General features: G+C 37.5%; 1 protein-coding gene across 1 annotated transcript in view; it reads left to right on the top strand.

Annotated features, from left to right (window-relative positions):
* TPH2 (tryptophan hydroxylase 2) overlaps positions 1-22,013 on the top strand; it is a 60,341-nt gene that overhangs the window by 29,113 nt on the left and 9,215 nt on the right. Inside the window, 2 exon segments of the mRNA XM_010708192.3 lie at positions 14,243-14,338; positions 21,847-21,980. Of these exon segments, the coding sequence (XP_010706494.2) occupies positions 14,243-14,338; positions 21,847-21,980 (230 nt within the window).

The following is a 22,013-nucleotide window of genomic DNA, read 5'->3' on the forward strand; positions in this document are numbered from 1 at the left end:
GAGAACAAAATCTCAGCAGCAATGCCTAACTGGCTTTGTATCTCAAAACCAAAAGACTGTACTACATAAAAATAAGCCAGTGCTTCAGAGAAGTTACTACAGGGAGAATGGGAAGAGTTCTGTTGATGAAATGGGAGCAGACACTCGATGTCTTCTGTGGGAATTGTGTTTGTGGAAGTCTTTGTTCTGGGTTTGGACAGCTTGTTGCCAGGTTTGAATCTGTAAGAACTGCTGTACTGATCAGCCCATGTGGCATTGACCCCAAGGGCAATCCTGAACAGCTGCTCTGGAAGAGGCTAAGAGGAAGATGAGCATGCCTGATTCTTTCCAAAAGTTTCCTGATTTCTGACCACTCAGAAATTCAAGAGACTCTTACGCCAAATGTGGATGTAATATATTTAATTATCTGGAGCAGATATCTGTTCATTGACAGCCTTCAGTCCTTGAAGACATGTAAATTTTTAGTACCCACCATATCTTCTGCAGAGGGCTCTATGTCTCAACTCTCACTGTCTGATGAACTGTCTCATTTGGTTGTTTCTATCCTGATCACTAGGGTTTTGTTTTTTTTTTTTTTTTTTGGTTGGTTGTTGTTGTTCTCACGTGGTTCTTTATTTGAAGAGAGAATAATCAGTCATAGCTATACTCTTTCTCTGTGCCCCCATGACTTCACAAAATTGCATCTTTCTTTGTCTCCTTTTTTGGATTGAAAAGCACTAGTTTATGTAGTTACTCATCGTTAGGAAGATGCTCTGTAACTTTGTGCATGCATTTCTTCCCTGAACCTTTTTCACTTTCCAGCCGGAACTGGAAAAAAAAACGAAAGAGAGAGGATATCTTTACTGTCAGACTGGGGAACAGGGTAAATGAGCAGTTCCAACTCTAATGTGACTTTTAGTTAAGAGTAGCACTGCAGAGTTGAGCTAGTTTTGAATGTGCTCCCTGCAAAAGTGAGAGTCTGTATATTTCAAAGACTTTCTGTATGTCAGGAAAAGTGGACCTGATGCTGTGTAGCTGGCATGGTCTACTGCTTGAGGAGGGGACAAATGAGCTGTATCCAGGTGCAGGAGGGGAGCAGGATTCAATAGATCCATCTTTATCAACCAGCATCACTGTTCAGGTGTGTGAGTTCCTGCAGTTTCTGATCAGCAGAAGGTACAAAAAGGTGATTCTGCTGCTACACATTCTGTGAGGGAGTGGGAGAAGTAATATAGGTGGTGGTAAAATTGCATTGCCAGCCAGAGCTGTGAAGGCAGGGTGCTGGACTGCTGCTAATGAAATTGTTCTTTTTGTTTGTTTGTTTTTAATTTGTGAAGGGTGGTATAAAATATTAGCTTGCAAAACATTTAATACACAAAGTTCCTATTTTTATCTAGTTTCTAGGCAAAGTAGGTAATCACAGGATGAGTTACATCTGGAAATGAAACATTTCATGCTTCGTATGGGGCCACTTGAAATTAAGAACAGCAAGGAGAGTTCATCTGCTGTTAGGAGGTGATACAGGATGCAGTTGCTTGGGTTGGTGAGCTCTTTGAGCGACAATCTCAGGTTGCCCTACCAGACCAAATTTTTCACCCACAAGTAACTGGAAATGATGTTGTTTAATAATATGTTTGTATGTTTGTGTACTTGGGCCCAACTCTGTAATGAGGAAGCTAGATGGAAGAGAGGACCAATATGACTTAATTGGGAGCAGGAAAGCAATTAAAAATTGTGGAAATAATGACTCCTTGTAGACGGGATGCAGTTTATGAAGATCAAGCCCTAAGCACTTAAAAGTGCTGAAGAGAAAGCCTCTAATAAAATAACAAACTGCAGCAAGACATTGGATTTGTTTTTATTTCTTGTAAGATTATGTTTCCAAAGTGGTTAGATCATGATCTGCGAGGTTACTGAACTGCAAATATAAATTTACATGCACAGAAGTAATATGATGTGACATATAGGTTAACAAGAGAATGGTGCAAATTTCACACAGCAGTGGCTTGCTAATTACATTTGCTTATTTTCAGGAGCAACTTCATTTCATTAAGAAAATGCAGATTCTGCAATAGTAATCTTTGCTGGTAGTTCAGCAGCTCACAGAGAATGTGTGCTCTGCTACAACAGTAATGAAAGTGATCCTCGACTAAACAGCTCAGGAAGAATTTGTAGAATTTAGGAATGCACACAAATAGCAAACATTTACCGTCTCAGTGTTGCATCCACTTAAGATAGGTTGAGGAATAGGTGGAAGCAATCTATGAATTTTGATAAGGTTTTTTTGCATATTTCTCTCTTTTGACCTCGAGTTGGAAATATATTAACAAAAGGTTATAAAGTTTCTTTTATAGACCATATGACAAATCGTTGCTTCCAGTGAGCAACAGTTGCACAAGTGTTTTGGGTAATAACTACTAACAAAGCACATAACTTATGGGAATAAATATTTAAAGAAAATGGGCAAGAAACAACAAACATTAGAGGAAAGGTTCAGAGTATGTTGCTGCTCTTTTGGGCTCTCCCTGTGCTTTCACCTATATTTTGGAGGAAAGAGATAAACCTGGAATCTGTGTAGACGTCATTCATACTGAGATTGGTACGCTGATTTTTCTTTGCTTATAGCACATAAGCATGGGAAACTCATTTTAAAAAATGTATTCCTGTACTGTTCAGAGCAGTGAAGGTTTCGTGCTAGTAAGGCTTTATTTGTACACCACACTTCTTCTCATAATACATCAAGAAGTATTCCCAGAGGCGTACATAGCTGTCAAAGCAAATTAACGATGTAAATTTTATAATGCTTCTTGCTTTTTCTATTGCATTTGTTTCCATACTTAAAACAGTAAGGTTCTGTAGCAGAGTGGTTGGCATGTGAGTCATCTGCACTTGAGATCCTCCAGCTGGAAGGTCCTCCCACAGCAGCACATAGGTTTGTGGAGAAGTGAAGGAGCCCAGCACATGGCAACTCATTTTGCCTTTGTCTAGGTGTCACTTAGGGCTGAAGGAATGTCTTCTGCAAGTGCACAGGCAAGAGAGTTAGTGTTACCCTCAATTTCCATGGATCCCAAGCAGCCGGAGATGCCATGGAAAAACACCTAGGTGCCTGCACATGGGGAAGGCCCTGCTGAGATGTACTGGGAACAGCCCTGTGATAGCAGCTACCTGTTTATCTGGCTGTGATGTGTAATGCTGGTGGGGTGAGGCAGCTGCAGGTTTCCTTAGCTCAAGCATTGTAGCGTCCTGCTGCACTGCAGAGTGCAACCATTGCTGCAGCCCTGCACACCCAGCCCTACTCTTGTGGGTTGGTGGGAACATCTGGAGAAGAAAGCCAGCAGGTTCTGCTTTCAGGCAGAAACCAGACTGATTATGTGTAACGAGCAGTGTCCTCAAACCATAAACTCGTCTTCTGCTTGTCTGGAATATATCAGTAAATGATTTTGCTTCCAGAAGGAAAATTATGCTTATTATCTACTATGTATAACCCAAATGCCATCATCTTACGGAAAGTCTAAAAATTTTTGTTCATGCAGAGCTGAAATGATCCCACTTTAATATTCACAACTGTGCTAATCTGAATTGTTTTAAATACAGGCTGAAGGACTGAGCATACTACATGCATTCGGTCTAGTTATCTCATCCAGCATTTTCCTGAGTATTTTCTTTGTATGCTCAGATAAAAGTATGAAAGTAAGCTAAAATACGTCTGGTATCCATAAAGAGCTAAGTCTGCCTAGGGCTCAATTACTTAGTGCTACAGCTTTTGAAGTGGTTCTTATGTCTGTCGTCATCTTACTATCAAATGCCATCAGAGTGCTGCATAAATATGGTTTCATAAATCTTTCATTGAGATATTTTTGGGTGATCTGCCATAATGTTTCTGTAAGTATAGCTGAATTATATATTTATAGGGCCAATCCTGACACCGCAGAAAGCCAAGGGTACATTTGCCATTACTTTCAAACACTTTAGGTCTGTGGGCTACCTTCACTTCATGTGTGCATTCTCCTAAAAGTCAGCATGGGTACATTCGTGTGAACAAAGTCAGGATTTGTTGGTGTTAACTGTGTTAATATTTTACTAGGCAAAGACTGTTATTTAGGACTATTGTTTTCAGCAGGGAAAGATTCTATTCCAGAGAGCCTTTGATTTTGCAGTCGTGCATGTCTGTGTCAAAATCAAATGCATGTAGTACTGCATGCCACAATTTCCCTTAGCTGCTTTTTAGGGCTGGGGGATTGGGGGGCCTTGGGATGCTATTGTGTAAAGGGATTTTTTTATTATTATTATTTGTTGATGATTTTGGAAAATTAAAGCAAATACTCCAAATCTCAGAGTATTGTTCATGCAAAAAAAAGAAAAAAAAAAAAAAACTGCAGAGAAGGGCCTGATATCTGATAAATTTGGTCGTTTTGGTTTGATTCCAGCTGTGGCTGACAGTCTCATAGGCAAAGTGAGCGGAGCAGCAATGTGACAGTGCCTGCAGGCACAGTCTGAACACCCCCTACTCCAAAATGTCTGTTTCTTAGGTTCAACCTTGTCTTCAAATTTTGCTTTTCTGTTGACAAAGATAAGTTTTTGGCAAGATAACTTTGCTTCAGTTTACATCCATAAGCTTTGTATTTTTTGTGCATTATAGAGAACTTTCTGCAGATTATGGCATTTATAGAATATGGTATCTGCTAACAGTGCTAGATAAAACAGTTTGATCACAGAGCTTTTAAAAGAAATGCTGAAAAGAGTGGGTGCTCCAAGATTATCTTCTTTTTCCCCCCATAAAACATACTACTCTTTATCTAAAGGCTTTTCTTCCTTCCCTTGAATAAGTAGGCCATAATTGTTACAAATATATATAAATTCGATCCATTTTCACATAGTAAACTAATAGTTTAACAGCACACTTTCCATTTCTAGTATGTAAAAAGCTTTATAGAATTACTTTTTCCACTCTCAAGAAACATATTAACTTATGAGCAGATCCATGTAATATATCTGCAGTGAATTTAGAACCCACATGAGAGCAGAAATCTTGCCTATCAGTGAGAGCCTGGCCATTCTGACCATTTCTAGAGTGAGTTTTGCATCTGTTAAGTCAGTTCTAGACCAGAGCCACTGTAAATTGCTTGGTCTTTTGTCTGTACAGGGAAAAGCTGCGATCTGTGCTCACAAATGCTTGCTTAATATACCGTTTTTCCACTTTACTGAATACATATTCATATAATTTGCTATGTGTTTATAGACTTCTGGCAGGTAACCCGGTGTTGACTCACTTGACTAATCTGTAGTTATGACAAATTCTTTCTACATGCCCTCACTGCCAAAAAATCAGTGAGAGACAAGGAGATGCTCAGCTGTACTTGACAAAGATTTTGTTTGAGGCTGTGAAAGCCATCTTCAGTTTGGATATATTTTTAGTGGCAAAATTAATAGATATTTAAAATTCCCTGAGTTATTTCTCTTCTTTGATCTGTCTGTCAGCTTGACATGAATAGAATTTGCACCACTTTTGTGCTGATGCCTACTATCTTTTTTTTTCTCTTTTCTTTTTTTTTCTTTTTCTTTTTTTTTTTTTCTTTTTTTTTTTTCTTTTTTCTTTTTTTTTTTTTTTTTTTTCTTTTTTCTTTTTTTTTTCTTTTTTCTTTTTTTTCTTTTTTTTTTTTTTTTTTTTCTTTTTTCTTTTTTTTCTTTTTTCTTTTTTTTCTTTTTTCTTTTTTTTCTTTTTTCTTTTTTTTCTTTTTTCTTTTTTTTCTTTTTTCTTTTTTTTTCTTTTTTCTTTTTTTTCTTTTTTCTTTTTTTTCTTTTTTTTTTTTTTTTTTTTTTTTTTTTTTTTTTTTTTTTTTTTTTTTTTTTTTTCTTTTTTTTTTTTTTTTTTTTTTTTTTTGTTTTTTTTCCTTATTGCAAGGCAGGTTAAGCAAATGCATTAAGAGCCAAAAAAGCTTTTGTGAGTCCCCTTGCATTTATGCGATGAAAAGAACATTGAGTTTAAATGCAGTGTTGCTGTTAGAAACTGTGATGTTTGAAAACAAGTCTTAGCTATCTGGTTATTACATCGGTTTTCAGAAATAGATGCAAGAATTTAAATATTTATTTTAAGCAAATTAAGAAAATTAGCGTGGGCCCTGTTATTTTTGGAATGAAGACCTTTTTTTTTTTTTTTTCTCCTTAGAAACAAACATTTAAGGGGATACAACTGCCAAGAAATAGTGCATTTTTTTTCTTAAAATGAAAATATGGTAAAAGCATTGCCAGTTATCATTGCCTCTTCAGTGCCTTTCTGCACTTACAATTTCAGAGCTTGCACAAGTTCTGAGATCCCTCTGGAGATGTGATTTCTCTTCTTAGCAGAAACCTCAGGACTTTCACTACTGACCTCATACCCTTCCTCAGTTAAAATGTCTGAGGAGGCTTTCTTTAAGCACCATCACAACTCTAGGCTTTTCTGCTGAGTTTCCTTCTCAGCAGGCTTCTTAGGGAGTGTAATATTTTATTGTTGGAGAGAGTGGAACAGTGCCGGACCAGTGCTAAGGTTCAGAAGGGAGTTGTGAGTAACAGGTCTTAGGGGCTGGGCTAGGCTTTTATGGAGATATTTGCTCTGACCGTCAGATGAGAAAGTGTGTCTGAAGGTTCTGAAGGTGTTCTTGTCTCTCCTCTGGATGTTTTTCTAAGCAGCGCAGCTCAGAATTGTGGCAACAGTCCTAGGGTTGGTAACTCTTCATAAAATGATGATGTTAGTAGATGAAAGACAAGTCAGTGACCTCTTGTATGTGTATTTGTTCCAAATTGTGCTCTTACTTGGGTCATGCCAACTTGTCACTTATTGAGTTCCTGGCTCTTTTGCTAAAGGAGTGGTATACAGTACAAGGTGCAGTATAAGCTAGAATGCTGAGAGAGCACTTCCCTTCTGCCAGCCCTTGCTGTATTGCACATGCAAGTAATATTCTTACTTTAGTAGGTTTTGTTAATGCAAAGTCTTCATTTGAAAGAGTAGATCTGGAGAACAGGAACGTCAGAGTGTAACGACAGGCTGTGTTTGCAGACTGTGAATCCTGAGAGGTCATGGAGGATTAGGTTGGGTCACATGAAACAGCACAGTTTGAAGACTCTGGGTGGACAGCTGTGATATATGTTTACCTAGCTTTTTTTTCCCCTCTTTTCTTTGTAATTTGACATTCAGAGGACCTTATCTCTTGGAGTCCCAGCAAACAAGTCAAATGACCTGACCGTGCCTTTTGAGCTAACTGTGTGAAAGGGCTAGAAAGCTAAAATTTGGAGCAACAGCTTAAAAAGAAATGAGAAAATACAACTTCAGCTAGTGTAGGGAGCACTGAACATGAATTCATGTTACACATTGTAAAATAAATTGGAAAGGAAATGGTTCATTATTGCACATCATTTGTTCTTAATAACTCCATATGAGATTAACAAACCTTAAAACTCCAGGTTTTAGAAGTTCTTCAAGATAAGAGTTAAATGAAAGGAAATGGGAAATAGGAAGGGTAAAGCATTAGGGCTTCAATGCTTTATGTTTAACCAATGATCTCAGCAACAGTTCATAGTTTCGGTGGTTTCATTTCCTTAGCTGCATGTTAAGCCCCAGCACTATTGGTTAATACATTGAAATAAATTAGGAATTCTTCTGACAGTATTAAGCAAGTTGAAGTAAGTGTGCTTTTGTGAGAATGACTTTTCTCCCATCTCTGTGACTACAAGGTTTTCAACTGAGATAACGTAAGAGAAGTGGACAAAAATCGAAGTGCAGAGCAAGCCTAAATGCAGATTATTTAGGAGCAATTCACACATGGAATGAGATATCCACTGGCTCCAATTCTGTGGGGGCTAACTTCTGGAGTAGCAGCAGCAGAAAGATTCCAGAAGTGTTTCACCCTCTGCCCACCTTTCAGAGCAGCAAAAAGGAGCCCTCCATGTGAGAATGGACAGCAGGACACATTCTCTCAAGAGACACAAGGGAGTTAGTAGGAAAGTCCTCCGGATCTTATTGTAGCAGATGGATTGCATTTGCAGTCATATGTTCTTGTCTTAGATGAGCTCTCCAGTGTTGTACCTTACAGAGTTCCCTCCTTACTGATGCCACTGTAGTGTTGTCTTTGTTGAACGACAGTTTCTGCTTTTTAAGAAACTCGGGATGATCATTTATTTTGGTTACCATTATGAGATTTTTCTGCAGAAATTTCGGCAAAAAGAAACGTGTTGTTTCAAAGTACTCACAAAGGGTAAAAACCTTCACTGCTGCCTATAGCACGTGCTTTCTCTGAACGTTTCAAGCCACTGTGTTAGAGGAATTTGCATGAAGTGATGCTGTATGCGATGGCTGTCAAGAGAAATGCGAAGGCTGGTGTGCTTCTAATACAGAATGTTCTAATGAGCAGCACCACATCTACTCAAACTTCTGTTTAGAAAAAGATTATTCTAAACATTTGCCCTTACTGAAAGGTCTGAATGCAAAGTAGTCAGATGAGGGGAAAAAAGAGAGTATTGTTAAAAATATAAAAACTTGGAAATCTCCAAAGAAAACCTCATTTTGGTGAGCCTAAGTATATTTCAAAGTGGCAGACTAAACAAAAAACTTCAAGAAGGCAACTCTGAAAAATTAAACTCTATTTTCTTATTTAGAAATGCTGTAGGCTGTGAATAAGGTCAGTCCCTTCATTGGAGGTGGGCGAATCATCTATAAAGAAAGACTTATCCACAGAATTTGTCTTCTTTTCTGCTTTTGATCTATTCACAAGCTCATCATGAGATTTATTTGTTGTTCAAAAATCTCCCTGCTTTTTTATGCAATAATGTTCTCACATGAATAGCTGTCAAATAGCTGATACTGCTTGCTATTTGGGTGCCAGCATTGGACTCTACTGGCTAGTTGCCTGGGTTACCTGTATTACATATATCTGTTTCTTGTCCTGGGATATTCCTGATACTAATCAACAGACTGTGAGTTTTGAATAATTCAGTCAAATGTGAAATGCTAGCTGTGTTTTTGGTGACTGTTGATATACTTGAGATTGAAAAATAAACAGCTATTCACAAATTTATTTGCACCAGCTCTGAATGGAGAAAGCAAGCACAAATGAGAGTCATACTCTTTGATTTACCATTTATGTGCTATTTGAGCGACTTTTATGGGAAGGTGTGGGGAGGAGAAAACAACTGTCTTTCATTAATTCTCAAGATTAATTTCTAACAGGGATTTTTGAAAGTCTTTTAGATGTATATAACTCTCTTCGTACAAGGTAATTACAACTATATGAGAGATTTAATTTTTAGATGTATAATTCTAAAGCTAAAATATGAAAGACATTCTGAAGAAGGAAGAAACCTTGCAAATTATTGACCATATTACATACATTTAAATATCCTTTGAATTTGTAAGTCCAACCGAACGAATGCAAAGATGTTTCCTCAAGGATATTTAGCACTGATCTTGCAAGTATTTACATGCAATAATAATTGCATTGTCTCCTTTGCAACTGGTACATTGTTTCTGGTACTGTGTGTTAGCATGGGACTGTATCCTCATCCCATGAGGAGTTCTTGAAGTGCTGAGTACTCCTATCCATGCTGTGTGGTTGCGGTCATGCAGTTACTCCGTCCCTCCTTTTTGTCCCTTGTGACTCATTCTGAGAACATCTTTTTAGAGCTGTTTTAGGGAACAGACAAAATCTTATTATTCATCTTACTGAAAATTGCCCAGTGAACGCAAGTATCAGTCTCTCAGCTATACCATAAGAAGGCTATATGAAATTGAATGGCTTGAGCGGTGTTTTTCTGGAACAGGCAGATTTTGAGGTACTGAGTCTTTGACATTAGCACCCAACATTCTGCACAAGCTCTTAACACAGGTTCTAGGAGAGAAATTCTCAAATGCAAAATGATATGAGGAGTGATTTTTCAAAGTCTTCAAAACCAGTCAGGTGCTGAGATTACCAGACCTCTCTCCCGACTGTGAAAATTTTGAAATATAATTGAATAAGTTTTTTTTTTTTTTTTTTTAATAACTGTATGGCTGTCATTGAACTTTTTTTCTGCAGGCTGGTGTGTGAAGAATAGACACTGTGTTTACCCTGGAGAACAAGTCTGGAGTTTGCCAAGCCTTGATCTATTCTATATCTTTCCAGTCAACTGTAGATGTCTGGAGAACAGTGGAGGTCTAAAGCCATACAGTGGTGATATTTTTCTGATATACTGGTTTTAGTTGACAGTGACCCCTGATTCAGGGATTCTGAAGGAAGATATCTACTGTATTAGTATATAATTGCACTTAAAAGCACTTTTTCTTCCATAAAACTGTTTACTTATTTTTGAGCCCATGCAGATAATATTTCATGAACATGACTATAGGTATCATTCATATATTTCAGTTAAATAAGAGAGAAAAATTAAAATAATATCCCACGCTACTTTGTGTTTTGGCACAGTCTAGATCACTACGTTGATATCTCTTGGTTTAAGAGTTATTTTTACTCCTTCATTTGGCGCCTTCTTCATCTTGCTTTGCTCATTTGACTAACAGAAAGGCATTTTAGTGAAAGCTTTTCTAGAACTCCAGAATTTATAAGTCGTCTTATCTACTGCTTTGTGTCATCTTGAAGCTTGCTGCATGGGATGATGACTTTGTCAGGAAGCTGCTGTCTTCTTGCTTTAAAAGTTAAACTTCCTTCTTCGTTGATCCCTTTTTCCAATTTGATTCACTTTCCGTGGACACAAATAATATTGCTTCTGTTGATCTCAGCGTGAACTAGGTCATATCACTGCTTAGGGAGACTTGTTTCTGTGCTAGCAGAGAGCTGCTGTGGAGCACTGAGCAATGCCGTACTCACTGCTGCTATAAACGTATACAGTAAGAGTCATGAATGGAAGCAGAAAGTTTTTGTTCTCCTATAAAAGAGTAATCTTTTTCTAATGAAGGAGAGACTAGTACTTGAAAGAGACTATAGTGGAAAAAAGCTGACATCATCTGTTTTATTTAGCATAATTTGGAAGCATCTTAATGGCCATCTAATGTATTTCTTTACATTGTCTAATGAGAGGTGGTAAACAGGAGCAAGAGGCTTAAGGTGATGGGGTATGAGAAGAATGAAAATTTGGGGCAGTGAGTTGTGGGCACAGGGATCTTTTGGGGGACTTGCAGTTTTGGAAGGTTTGGGTGGAGAAGATAAATAGAGGAAGGGGGTGTCTGAAGGGATCATGAGGACAATTGAGATGTCTTGGTACTGGCCCCAAGAGAACTCCAGGAGCCTACCTGTAAGATGTACTAAAGCCATAATTCGCTCCAAAGATGAAGTGGAAATAATGGGAAAAGATAGGATGTTGCTGTTGCTTGTAGTGGAGCCAAGTGTCTGGGGCTGCAGGGTGGGCAGAAATCTGTAATTTCAATATTTTGACTATGCCAGAGAGAGTCCAAAGATTTAAATCCAAACGTGAAAGCCTGCACGCCCCAATTTGTGCTTAGCGTTCACCAGCCTACACATAATGATGATTAAATTATCATCTATTTACCTTCAGGGAAAGCTTTTAAATTTTTATTAATCTAAACAGCCGTTTCTTCATTAAGTCACTTCAACTGCAGTAGCAGTTATCTTCTATATGTTATATACGGGTATAATAGTGACTGCAGTTACTGTAGTTTACCACACAAAGAGAGGCATGTGCTAAGTGTTTGTGCATCTGGTCTATAAAAGGTACCCAGATATAGTTAATATTTAATCTCCTTCTCAATATGCTTCTATGTTTTTGGGCTTGTGAGCAAGGATTTCTAAAGCCTGCTGAGCCTTGTAATGCACCAAACCTTCTTTAGGGGTGTGTGTGAGTGGGAGGGTGAGGGAATTGTGTATTACTGAGCAATAAGCTGAAGATGGCAGCATTGGGTGAGCTATCTCATTTTCTTAGCTAAGTAGCGCTCTCTTAAAATACAGTAATTGTAGCTGTTGTGTATGGCAAACTTATTAAAAGATGAGCTTTTCATTTAAAGGGCTTTTTTAAATACTACAGCTTAATACCACAAGTTAGTGCAAGGTAGGTGTTTTATCATCAGTCCTCCCAAGTGAGGAGAAAGTTATAGCCATCTGACAGATCTGTAATAGACAAACACCAGACTCCCCCTTTTTAGCTGTTGTTTGCTTTCAGACTGAAAATGACTGTGATCACTGTGCTTTATGAGCAGCTCAGTCCTGCTGTATATCTGTCATGATGTTTGTGTTCACCACACTGGTTCTTTTAAGAGAGCTGAGGGGGCTAATTCAAAGATGCTCGTGGGGTTTAAGTATGAAGCTGAGCAGTTCATTGCTGACAGTGACAGCATGTACAGAACCAGGGCTGCAGCCCCCCGAAAGTTTTTCTGGCAAAAACTCAGCTAATATTCTTCATGGTGGCAGTGTCTCAGTTTCACTCGGTGATGCCTATGTTGTTTCGTGTATCTGGTTGTTTGTTCCTGAGATGTCTTTTTTGAAAGCCATTTGTTTTGGCATCAGCTAATTGTACTTAATGAACAATTAGATGCCAGCTTGGCTTATACAAGTCAATAGCAAAGTCAGAAGTGGAACTTTGGTTTCTTGTTTGACAGTGTTGTGTTTTCAACTCCTCTTGTGAATATCTGTGCTTTGACTGCTGTATTGGAACCTAACCTAAGGCATCTTAAGTCACTACAACCTTTCCTTCTTCATAGATGACTTTGCAGGTTTAGATCAGACACAGGGCTCATGTTTTTATTCTTTTTTATCATGTTATTCTCCACAGTGCTGTGCTGGCTTTACAGGAACTTTTATAGGAGGCAGAGAAATGAATCATATCACAATTTCTAAACATTTATTGAATTTAAAAGAGCTGCTAATTACTGTTCTTTTGCATTTAAGATGGAGACAGTCTAGAAGAGAGGGGTTTGTAAGAAAAGTAGGAAGTGGCAAAAAAAAAAATAATCTGCTTAGGATTTGTCTTTAAGATATGCAGAAAATGTAAAGATTTAGTATCAAATGCTGAGTTGAAGTCTATCCTAAAAAGAAATGTAAGCTTCACTTGTTATGTAGTTAAGTGAAACTGCAGAGTAAATTCATATTTCATGCAAAACTGTGTAAAGCTCTTGGTTTCAGTGGAGCTGTATTCCTATGCACAGGTACTGAAATTGTCAGATAATGTAATAAATGTTTTCACATGTGCACACAAATGGTATGTATGTGTATATATATGCATGCAGAATTTTTGTAGAAGTTGATGTACAATTTCCTAAAACCCTTATATGTAGGAATAGTTACTCACAATCTCATATGTTTGATCTGGCATCAAAAAAATCTTGCTGCATTATAATAACACCAAACGAAAGCTCAGTACCATAGGAGCAGATGTGATTGTTGTCTTCTGGTTTTATTGGATACTGAACTATCTCTACTTTTTACAGTCTGCCTAACGTTTCACTTTGTTAAGTGAATACAGCAAAGTTAGATGCATTACTGTTAATGCTGATTTAACTAATGTCTTTCACAATTCTCATCAGCTCAAATACGTCAACTGCCTTCTGGTGACATAGGTTGAAAGTAGACCTGGAGAACAATTGTAATGGATGAGCCAACTAACTTTGCTGTACTGACTGTAATTTTCTTTCTGTCCTTTAAGATGCCAAGTGGCATATTAGTTCTTCATTGATAATGAAGTAAAATGTAGTGATAAGTACGACATAGTCTCAAGAAGTTCTTTCTAACACAGGACAACACTTAGATACACGCCAAACTTGAGTGTTCTGAACTAGATCTCAGAGATCTTCAGAGGCTCTTAAACAGGCAGACCAAGTACCTTGGAGGATTTTCTTTTAAAGCGGTTCTCTTATTTCAGGAAGTGTCAGAAGTCTCTGCAAATTTGTCTCTGGCTTTGATAGCTAAATCATCATAGGATCATGGAATCATAGAATGATGTGGGTTGGAAGGGACCTCAAAGATTATGAAGCTCCAACCCCCCTGGTGCAGGCAGGCCCACCAACCTCCATACCTAATAGTAGACCAGGCTGCCCACGGCCCCATCCAACCATTCCCGTGAACTGTCTGAGTGCCCAGAAAAAAAGCAATCATATTTTTGTGCAAAGCTCTGTTACTGCAGAAAATGACATTTAATTACTTTATCTGAATTTATATTAAAGACATGAAATTCTGAAAAAGTGGGGCAATTAAGTGAATATGGCGCCAATTGTCATGGCTGAAATGCTTTTTTTTTTTTTTTTTTTAAATCCACACTGTGTATATCTGTATATCTGTATATTTTACAGTGCTATTTTTTTACGATTGAATTTGGTCTTTGCAAGCAAGAAGGACAGCTACGTGCTTATGGGGCAGGACTTCTGTCTTCTATTGGAGAACTAAAGGTACGTTGATTGATATGCTCTTAAAGCAGAATCAAGTTTCTTTTAATCGTAATACAATTATAATTGGATGCAAATATTTTGACTTGAAAATAACAGTTAAACTTATCAAGATGAAAAGCTTCCTTTTAAATGCGATACTGAGCTGAAAAATTCATTTGACATATCAGCTGGCACCTGAAGCATGAAATGGATTTGTAAGGAGTGAAGTACCAAAGTAACAATAAACTACAAAACTTATTTCTGTTTGAAATTTAAGAAATAACTAGCCTGTGAGACGCTTGTATTTTGGGTAAATGGAGGCTCAGTTAAGGGTATACTGGGTTCTAAAAGCTTTACTTAGAAGAGAAGCGTATGTTTTTTGTAGGTGAAAAAAACAGTTTTGAAATCAGACACAATTCTGTTAGAAGTAATGCAAAAATATTTCTGTGGATTTGTTACTGATATTAAAAGAACACTTAGGTCTTGATTCAGTATATTATTTGTTTTTAAAATTACGGAATGCATGTAAGCTCATACTAGACTTGTAGTATATGCCTGCAATACACAGAGACTTATAAAGACAAAAGTCTTTGACTTTTCATGGTGTGTAATTGCAGTAGATCAGTTATTACCTATTTTTAGGCATAGAGAACAAGCAAAAGGTATTTTGTCACAAGTTTAATATTTTGAGATGTAATACACCTCACTGTTAGTACAAAGGAAGGGAAGAGGAGGAAATGTCATGTTTATTCTTGTACCCAGGCGAACTTTTGATGGCTTTTGTTTAAAAATTTGGTTTCAAAAAGTGTATGAAGAATAATGTTTACACACTGTTTTGCAATATATCTGCTGTTTATTTGCATTTGAGCATCTTTCCACCCATTTTCAGTGAAGTACCTGGCATTTTAATAGAAGTATCTCAGTCTCTTTTTGCTGTTTTATCTGTAATTGAGAATATTAATGTTGGAGCTCAGTAGTCAGATTGCTATTCTTTTATTAATAAGTCTGTACAAGGGGATTAAAGAAAGACATAGAAAAAAGGTCAAAGAAAATGATTTTCTCCAGTACATATATATTTTTAATTTGATTTCATTATAGTTGTTCTCAGTTCAATGCCTACTTCAGCCACAGAAGCATTCAGTATCAGCATGGAACTGTTGTATCTCCACAGTGCAGAAGATGATTAAACACAAAGAGATGAAAATATCCCACTTGTTTTTTCCCTGTCCAACAACATTCAGTGTGATCTCCAAACTGTGCAGGTTTCTGCAGAGAATCAGGGCTTTTACTTAAACTAACAGTTACAGCCTTTAAGTGATGACCCTGAAAATACCTGTCACATCATTTACAAAATCTAAAGGCATAAAAGTAGAGAATTAAATACTCAAGAACATAATAAATCTTGTACCATCAATGTCATAAACAAACACATTATTCTTATGGAGTGTGCATATTCTGTTATCACGCAGAAGTCTTAACTGTAATCCCTGTTCTCTGTTCCTCACTCAGCAATAATCTCAGAGTATAAATGCAAAGAATAATCCTTTTGGAAAGCAACAGTAAAAATTAAATAAGGTGTACGTTAATGGAGTACTGATTGGCTTTAAAGGTTAGGCCACATATCATGATAATTTTGCCATATGTCAAAAATACTGTACAATTTTCTATTACATTACATTTATATTTTATAGATCTTAAGCCAGAAGGGACTACTAGATCATCTGGTTTGACCTCTTGTGTATCATAAGCTGTTAAGTTTCATCCATATCTTGAATGCATTGCACATAGTTAGACTGAAATATTTCAGTTATTGAGAGACTGAGCACTGGTGTGCTACAGGCACAGAACACCACCGTACCACAAATGCCCATCGTGTACTTAAAGGGACTGGTAAGGTGAAAAACATCCAATTTTTGTGAAACTGTGCTCTAGGGCAGAAGTGAAAGTAAGAGGGGAAGGGAAAAAACAAGGCAAAATAAGTTTTCTGCTAATCTGACAAAGGGAGGAGCTCTTTCTAGACCAGAAATCTGGTGCTGAATATGCTTCTTGTCAACGAGATACATCAGCCAGGCACTTAGAATTTCTGGGCACCTCATGTTGCAGAGCTTCTCATCAAGCCATTGCTGGTCTCTGACTTTTCATCAGAAAGCAACTTCCTGTATCTCTGCCCTTATCTCCAAGCACCCACTGGAAGGAAAAATTTCTTACTTGATTTGAAGATCATAGAATGGTTTAGGTTGGAAGGGACATTATAGCCCACCCAGCTCCAACACTCTGCTATGGGCTGGTTGCCACCCAGCAGCTCAGGCTGTCCAGGGCCCTATCTAATCTGGCCTTGAATGCCGCCAGGGATGGGGCACCACAGCTTCTATGTGCAGCCTGTTCCAGTGCCTCATTGCCCTCTGAGTAATGATGGATCTGGAAAATAACGCTGATGTAACAGTCTGTAGTTGAGATCCTAGTTACAACTGAAATGCTAATGGATGTCAGCAATTGCTCTGAAAATAATGTGAACAATACAGGCTGTTTCTGTGCTGGATGGGAGTGAATCCACTGCAGTTTGCTTGGCCACAAGGCTTGACCCCCATACTTTTCTTAGAAGTCAGAGTGAAGAAGACCTTTTAGAAATAACTTCTGCCATTCTTTAGACAACAGTGCTTGTGGAACCACAGTCCCCTCTATGAAGAAGCTAAAATATTTATCCTTGTCACTTGAATGGTATATATCTTGCTACGGAGTTGAATTTTGCTTCCTTGACATTACAGGTACTTGGTATTAATATGCTTCTGTCAGCAAGAAGAAAAACCCCTTTCTAGCTGCCCTCCCTATAGTTATTTTTTCAATACAACAGTATTTGCAGGAAACAAATTGATAGACAATTTTACAAATGGTATCTAGAAATTTTTATGGCCAACCATATTTGGAACTTTCAGATGAGTGAAATATTTGTTCAGTCATTCTGAGTTCTATGTTACACTGTTCCACTCTGCAAATCTGGTCAATAGCTTTAGGAAAAAAGAACTAAAAGCTAGAGAAATGGGGGCATCATCCTGTCAATATAGGATTTCCTTCAATATTTTTTTCCCTACTCAGTACTTAGACTTCAAATTTGAGATATTGAAAAATGCACCACATGATGAAGTGCATGCTGTAGAAGCATCAAGCAGAAATTTTGAAAAGCACAACAAAATAAGGTGAAAGAAAAGATTAAAAATGAAGCCTAGGTAGGGAGGAATAATTAGTAAGTAGTTATAAATACTCTGCCTAATAGTCAAGTTAACACTACCTAGTGCTTTTACACAGTAATGCTTGGGATTTAAAAATAAAGCAGAAATAACATACATTTCATTTATGGAAACTATTTCTAAAAGGCAGTCAAAATGTCTTTGGAAATTTTAATCCATTTACATTATATGATGGTCTTGTGAACTCTTTGATTAAAAGAATGATCCTATCAGCTTCAGTTGGCTGTACATTAAGTCATATATCCCTATTGTATGCTTCTGTATTTACCAGAGGGATGGCCTTCAAATCTTTCTGTACAGATTTTTAAGTCGAATACAATATCCAGTAATGTTTTCTTTTAATGATGGCTTATGTTAAGAGAAGGCAACGTCAGCTTTTATAACCAGAAAGATTCAAATACAAGGTTTGGTTCTGTTTACTGAAGAGGACTAAGAGGATGGAGATTTCCATCCCAGATGGCCATTACAGTGTTTTTTTTTTTTTAAATAAAGACTCTTCCTAATTTGTCTAAACATTATATAAAATTATACTGATAACAACAACAAAAACCTCTGATGAAATCATATAATAAATCTGGAAGTGTCCTATGCTGAAAAGCACAAGCAGAATAATGCAGAATAGTATTTAGAAGCAGGTTTTCCAAAATTATATTCTCTCACAGAATAACAAGGTGATAAAATCAGTACTGGCACACAGACAGCTTCTCACCAGTGTTCTTGTTCTGCCCTCTTGTAATCCTCAAACAGTGCAGTATTTATAACTCAACTCAACTTTACCCCTCAGTAGTTGAAGCTTTTTTCTTTTTTCCTCTTTTTCCTTTTATTCCTTTTCTTTCTTCTTTTTTTTCTTTTTTTCTTTTTTTTTTTTTTTTTGGTGAAACTGAAAATCTCCAAGTTTTTAATAGTCCATTTTTAATACTTAAAGGAGAAAGCACAGACAAAACTCACTTAGCACGTGTCAGTAATGGTTGCTCCATGAAAATGCCTGGTGCTATCTGAGATACCCCAATATATTTAACTAGCTCTCCACCTGGAGGTCCTATGCAATAATTTGTGTTCCTGTATAGATACCTCAAACATTCTAGACCCTAGAGGCCTGTGGTTATGTACATGAACTTTTTTTTTTTTTTGTCTTTGGTCCAGTGGGACAAGGGGCTTTTCTATAGTGCTCTGTTTATTCCCTAGAAAAGTAGATGTCTAATTCTGTTACATTGTTTTATATTGCTGTGTTTCTTGGGACATAGTTGCAATCTGTTTGGCTCCTTACTCCTGTTGCTTAAGCCTAAGGAGAATCACCAACATCTGTGTTAGTGTAAGCATTGCTACTTGTGTGAGTGCACCTTTAGACACTTGTCACAAATCTACAGGGTGGTGAGATGCTTTCTGACTGAAAGCTATTTCTCATCTCATCATTATCTGTGACACCCATGGAAACGGATAAAGTAAGAGATTTCTGAGGATAAATCCATAGTAGATACTCAGGTGTTTAAATTCACTGAAGAACTGAATGTCCAAACAAAACACAGGTGAACAGCGTTGTTAAAAAACTACAGGTTTGAGCTTAAAAGCTTTCAAATTCAAGCTTAAGTGTTGAGATTCTGTACTTCACAATGTTGACAGTGCCAAGGAGCAGCGTTTCAGAGCACTGTGATATTTTTGAAAAAACAAAAAAAGCCTGGTTTAGCTTTGGAATCAGCATTGTCCTGACTATCCTAGTTCATGCTAGACATTTTATGATCTGCTCGATGGGTTGTCTGCAGCCTCTGCTCAGTTGTTGAATGCTGGTCTCACTACATCAAGTCAATAGTAGACTTTCCAGACACCAGGCTGCAGAGTTTCAAAGCACTGTCCAGAATATTGGAGGTATTTCCCATTGCTCTGGTCATCGTGACAATGCCTACCTGATCCAAGAGCAAGAAAGCCATATCTTAGAAGAGATCTCAGTTGGAAATTCAGCAGAATCTAGACACTTCATTCACAAACAGCTATGAAGAATAATTAATCAGATGTCAGCTAACTTGGAAGGCATGTCTGAATTTACTCTCTCTTTCCCAGTTGCATGTTTCCTGGTGTCTGCACATCCCAGTTGCTTTATGAAGCAGCTTCTCTGTTCATGCACACGCTAAAATGGGATCTACAAAGTAGGAGTTATTTCATATAGATGATCTGAGGAGAATAACCTCAGACAGGTTATTTTTTCTCAGGAGACATCCACTCTGATAAAGAATTAGCGTTTACTTCCCTTTAAACTCTCCTCCTTTATATAATTAGGAGTTCAGTGTCTGGTGCAGCTGTCAGTGATGTTGCTGAATCTTTTCTCACCTTTGACGGCTTTGATCCTCTATTTCTGTCCAAGGAGTGTATATGCCTCAGCAGATATCATTAGTGAGGAGAAGATAGTCATAGAATCATAGAACAGCTCAGGTTGGAAAAGACCTTAAAGACCATCAAGTCCAACCACAACCTAACCAGAACACTGTCACCCTTTTTGTTGAAGCTGTCATGGTACAGGAGAGAATCCATATACCAGAAGTGGTCACCTACTAGTTCAGTTCCTAAGAAAGCTTGGCCAGTAGTACTCTTAATTTCTTGCACAGGACTTCACTCAACCCATTCAGAATTTTAAAACTTTGTCCTTTATATATTTGAGGCATCAGGTCCCACCTGAAGGTAAAGAGGCACCTTGAAAGGAGTTGAACTCAGGAAGGCCATTATAATTCCCAGTCAAGACAAATTCCATTCAGTGGAAAGAGGTAGATGCCTAAACTTACAGGCACTCAACCACAGCATGGCTCTGCCTGAAGACAGAGACAGTAGGGATTTAAACAGACTAATAAGGTGAGGCTGTTCCTGCAATCCGTTTAGAAGAAGGTGCTGGTCAAGATAGTCCATTTTAGATTTTTGTTTTCATATCTGTGTAACTGATGACTGACTAGAAACAGCAAACTTTGTGAGAAGGAAATGATACATGTTCTAAAGAAGGTTAATTCCCAGCCATTTTAAGATACCATGCATTAATTTTTCATGTATTTATTTTTGGAGAGAGAGAAGGTAGGAGGAAGAGGTTCTTGTTCCAATTTTATGTCCTGTTATTTGGCAGCAGCAGGTTGAGAACTAAGTAGTGTGATATTTTCAGAACCTTTCACAGGGATTTAGGAATGTGCATAAGCAAGAAGAACTCAAGTAAACAGTATGGTTAATACCTTATTCAGCTGTAAGGAATGTCTATGCAGAAATATAATAAAGAAATAAGAGGCTCCTTTATGCTTCAGGGATCTGGTCTCTCCATGTCATTTCTCAGTGCTTTTCGTGCGTGTTTCCCCTGTGGATAGATACTAGGGGACTAAAGAAAGTTGACCTACATAAGCTTTCCTTCCTCACCTTGTGTTTCTGTACAGGGCACTGAGGATGAAAATACATGTGCTCTAAGAGTTAAAGTAGGCCCAAAAACTAACCACAAGTATCCATGGGGAAAGAAGAGGTAGAAATAAATTTTGTTGTAAAATGTCTCAATTCCAGATTTTCAGTTTTGAAACCTCTGTTTTTGAAATCTTGCCAGTGACTTTTGCCAGTAGTGTAAAGAGAGAGGCGAATCTGTAACCTCTTATTTGAGCAGCATAATTTGATGTCTCATCTGTCTACTGTCTGCTCTGTACCTATCTCTGCCTGTATTTTTGTCTCTTTTTCCCTTACAGTATTAAAATGATGATCATAACTCGTGTATGTGGTGGAAGGGCAATGCATTTCATCAGCACATAATACACAAGCAGTATTTAATGGGTTTTCAGATATATAGTTTCACTCTTAAACTCGCTGTCAGGAAAGTAATATGTGAATTTGGTCTGAAAATGTAATGCAAAGGTTATGTGAGTGATTTGGTCAGACTCAGTTCACCTACCAAGCTGATGATCAGTTCTGCCCGTTAATTGACATTTGTGGACATACATGTTTATAGCTGTAGATAATTTTCCAGCAGTGTTTTTTTTATGACTTTCTCATTTCCGTCTGAAGATTTATGCCTACACAGCAGGTAGATTTCTAATCTGCTCTTTAGTATTTTATTAGTTAGGTGAAAAAATGACTCACAAAAAAAGTATTTTCTAAGTAACAAATTATTTATTCTGTTCACACTGTGAGATTACTCTATGTAGAACAAGGGAGGCTACCAAATGACTGAAGAAATACAGCAGTGATACAAATACGTAATTTGAATATGTAAACTGTTTTATAGATACAAAGCAGTATCAAAATACAGTTTAACAGAGCTAGTGGTTTATTTTGCAGCATGCTCTTTCTGACAAGGCCAAGGTGAAAACATTTGATCCGAAGACAACCTGTTTGCAAGAATGCCTTATCACCACTTTTCAGGAAGCTTACTTTGTTTCAGAAAGTTTTGAAGAGGCCAAAGAAAAGATGAGGTAAACTATTTCCCTTGACTCTAAAATCTAATT

Source organism: Meleagris gallopavo, chromosome 1 (assembly GCF_905368555.1).
Source record: "Meleagris gallopavo chromosome 1, MGAL_WU_HG_1.1, whole genome shotgun sequence".
Taxonomy (NCBI): Eukaryota; Metazoa; Chordata; class Aves; order Galliformes; family Phasianidae; genus Meleagris; species Meleagris gallopavo.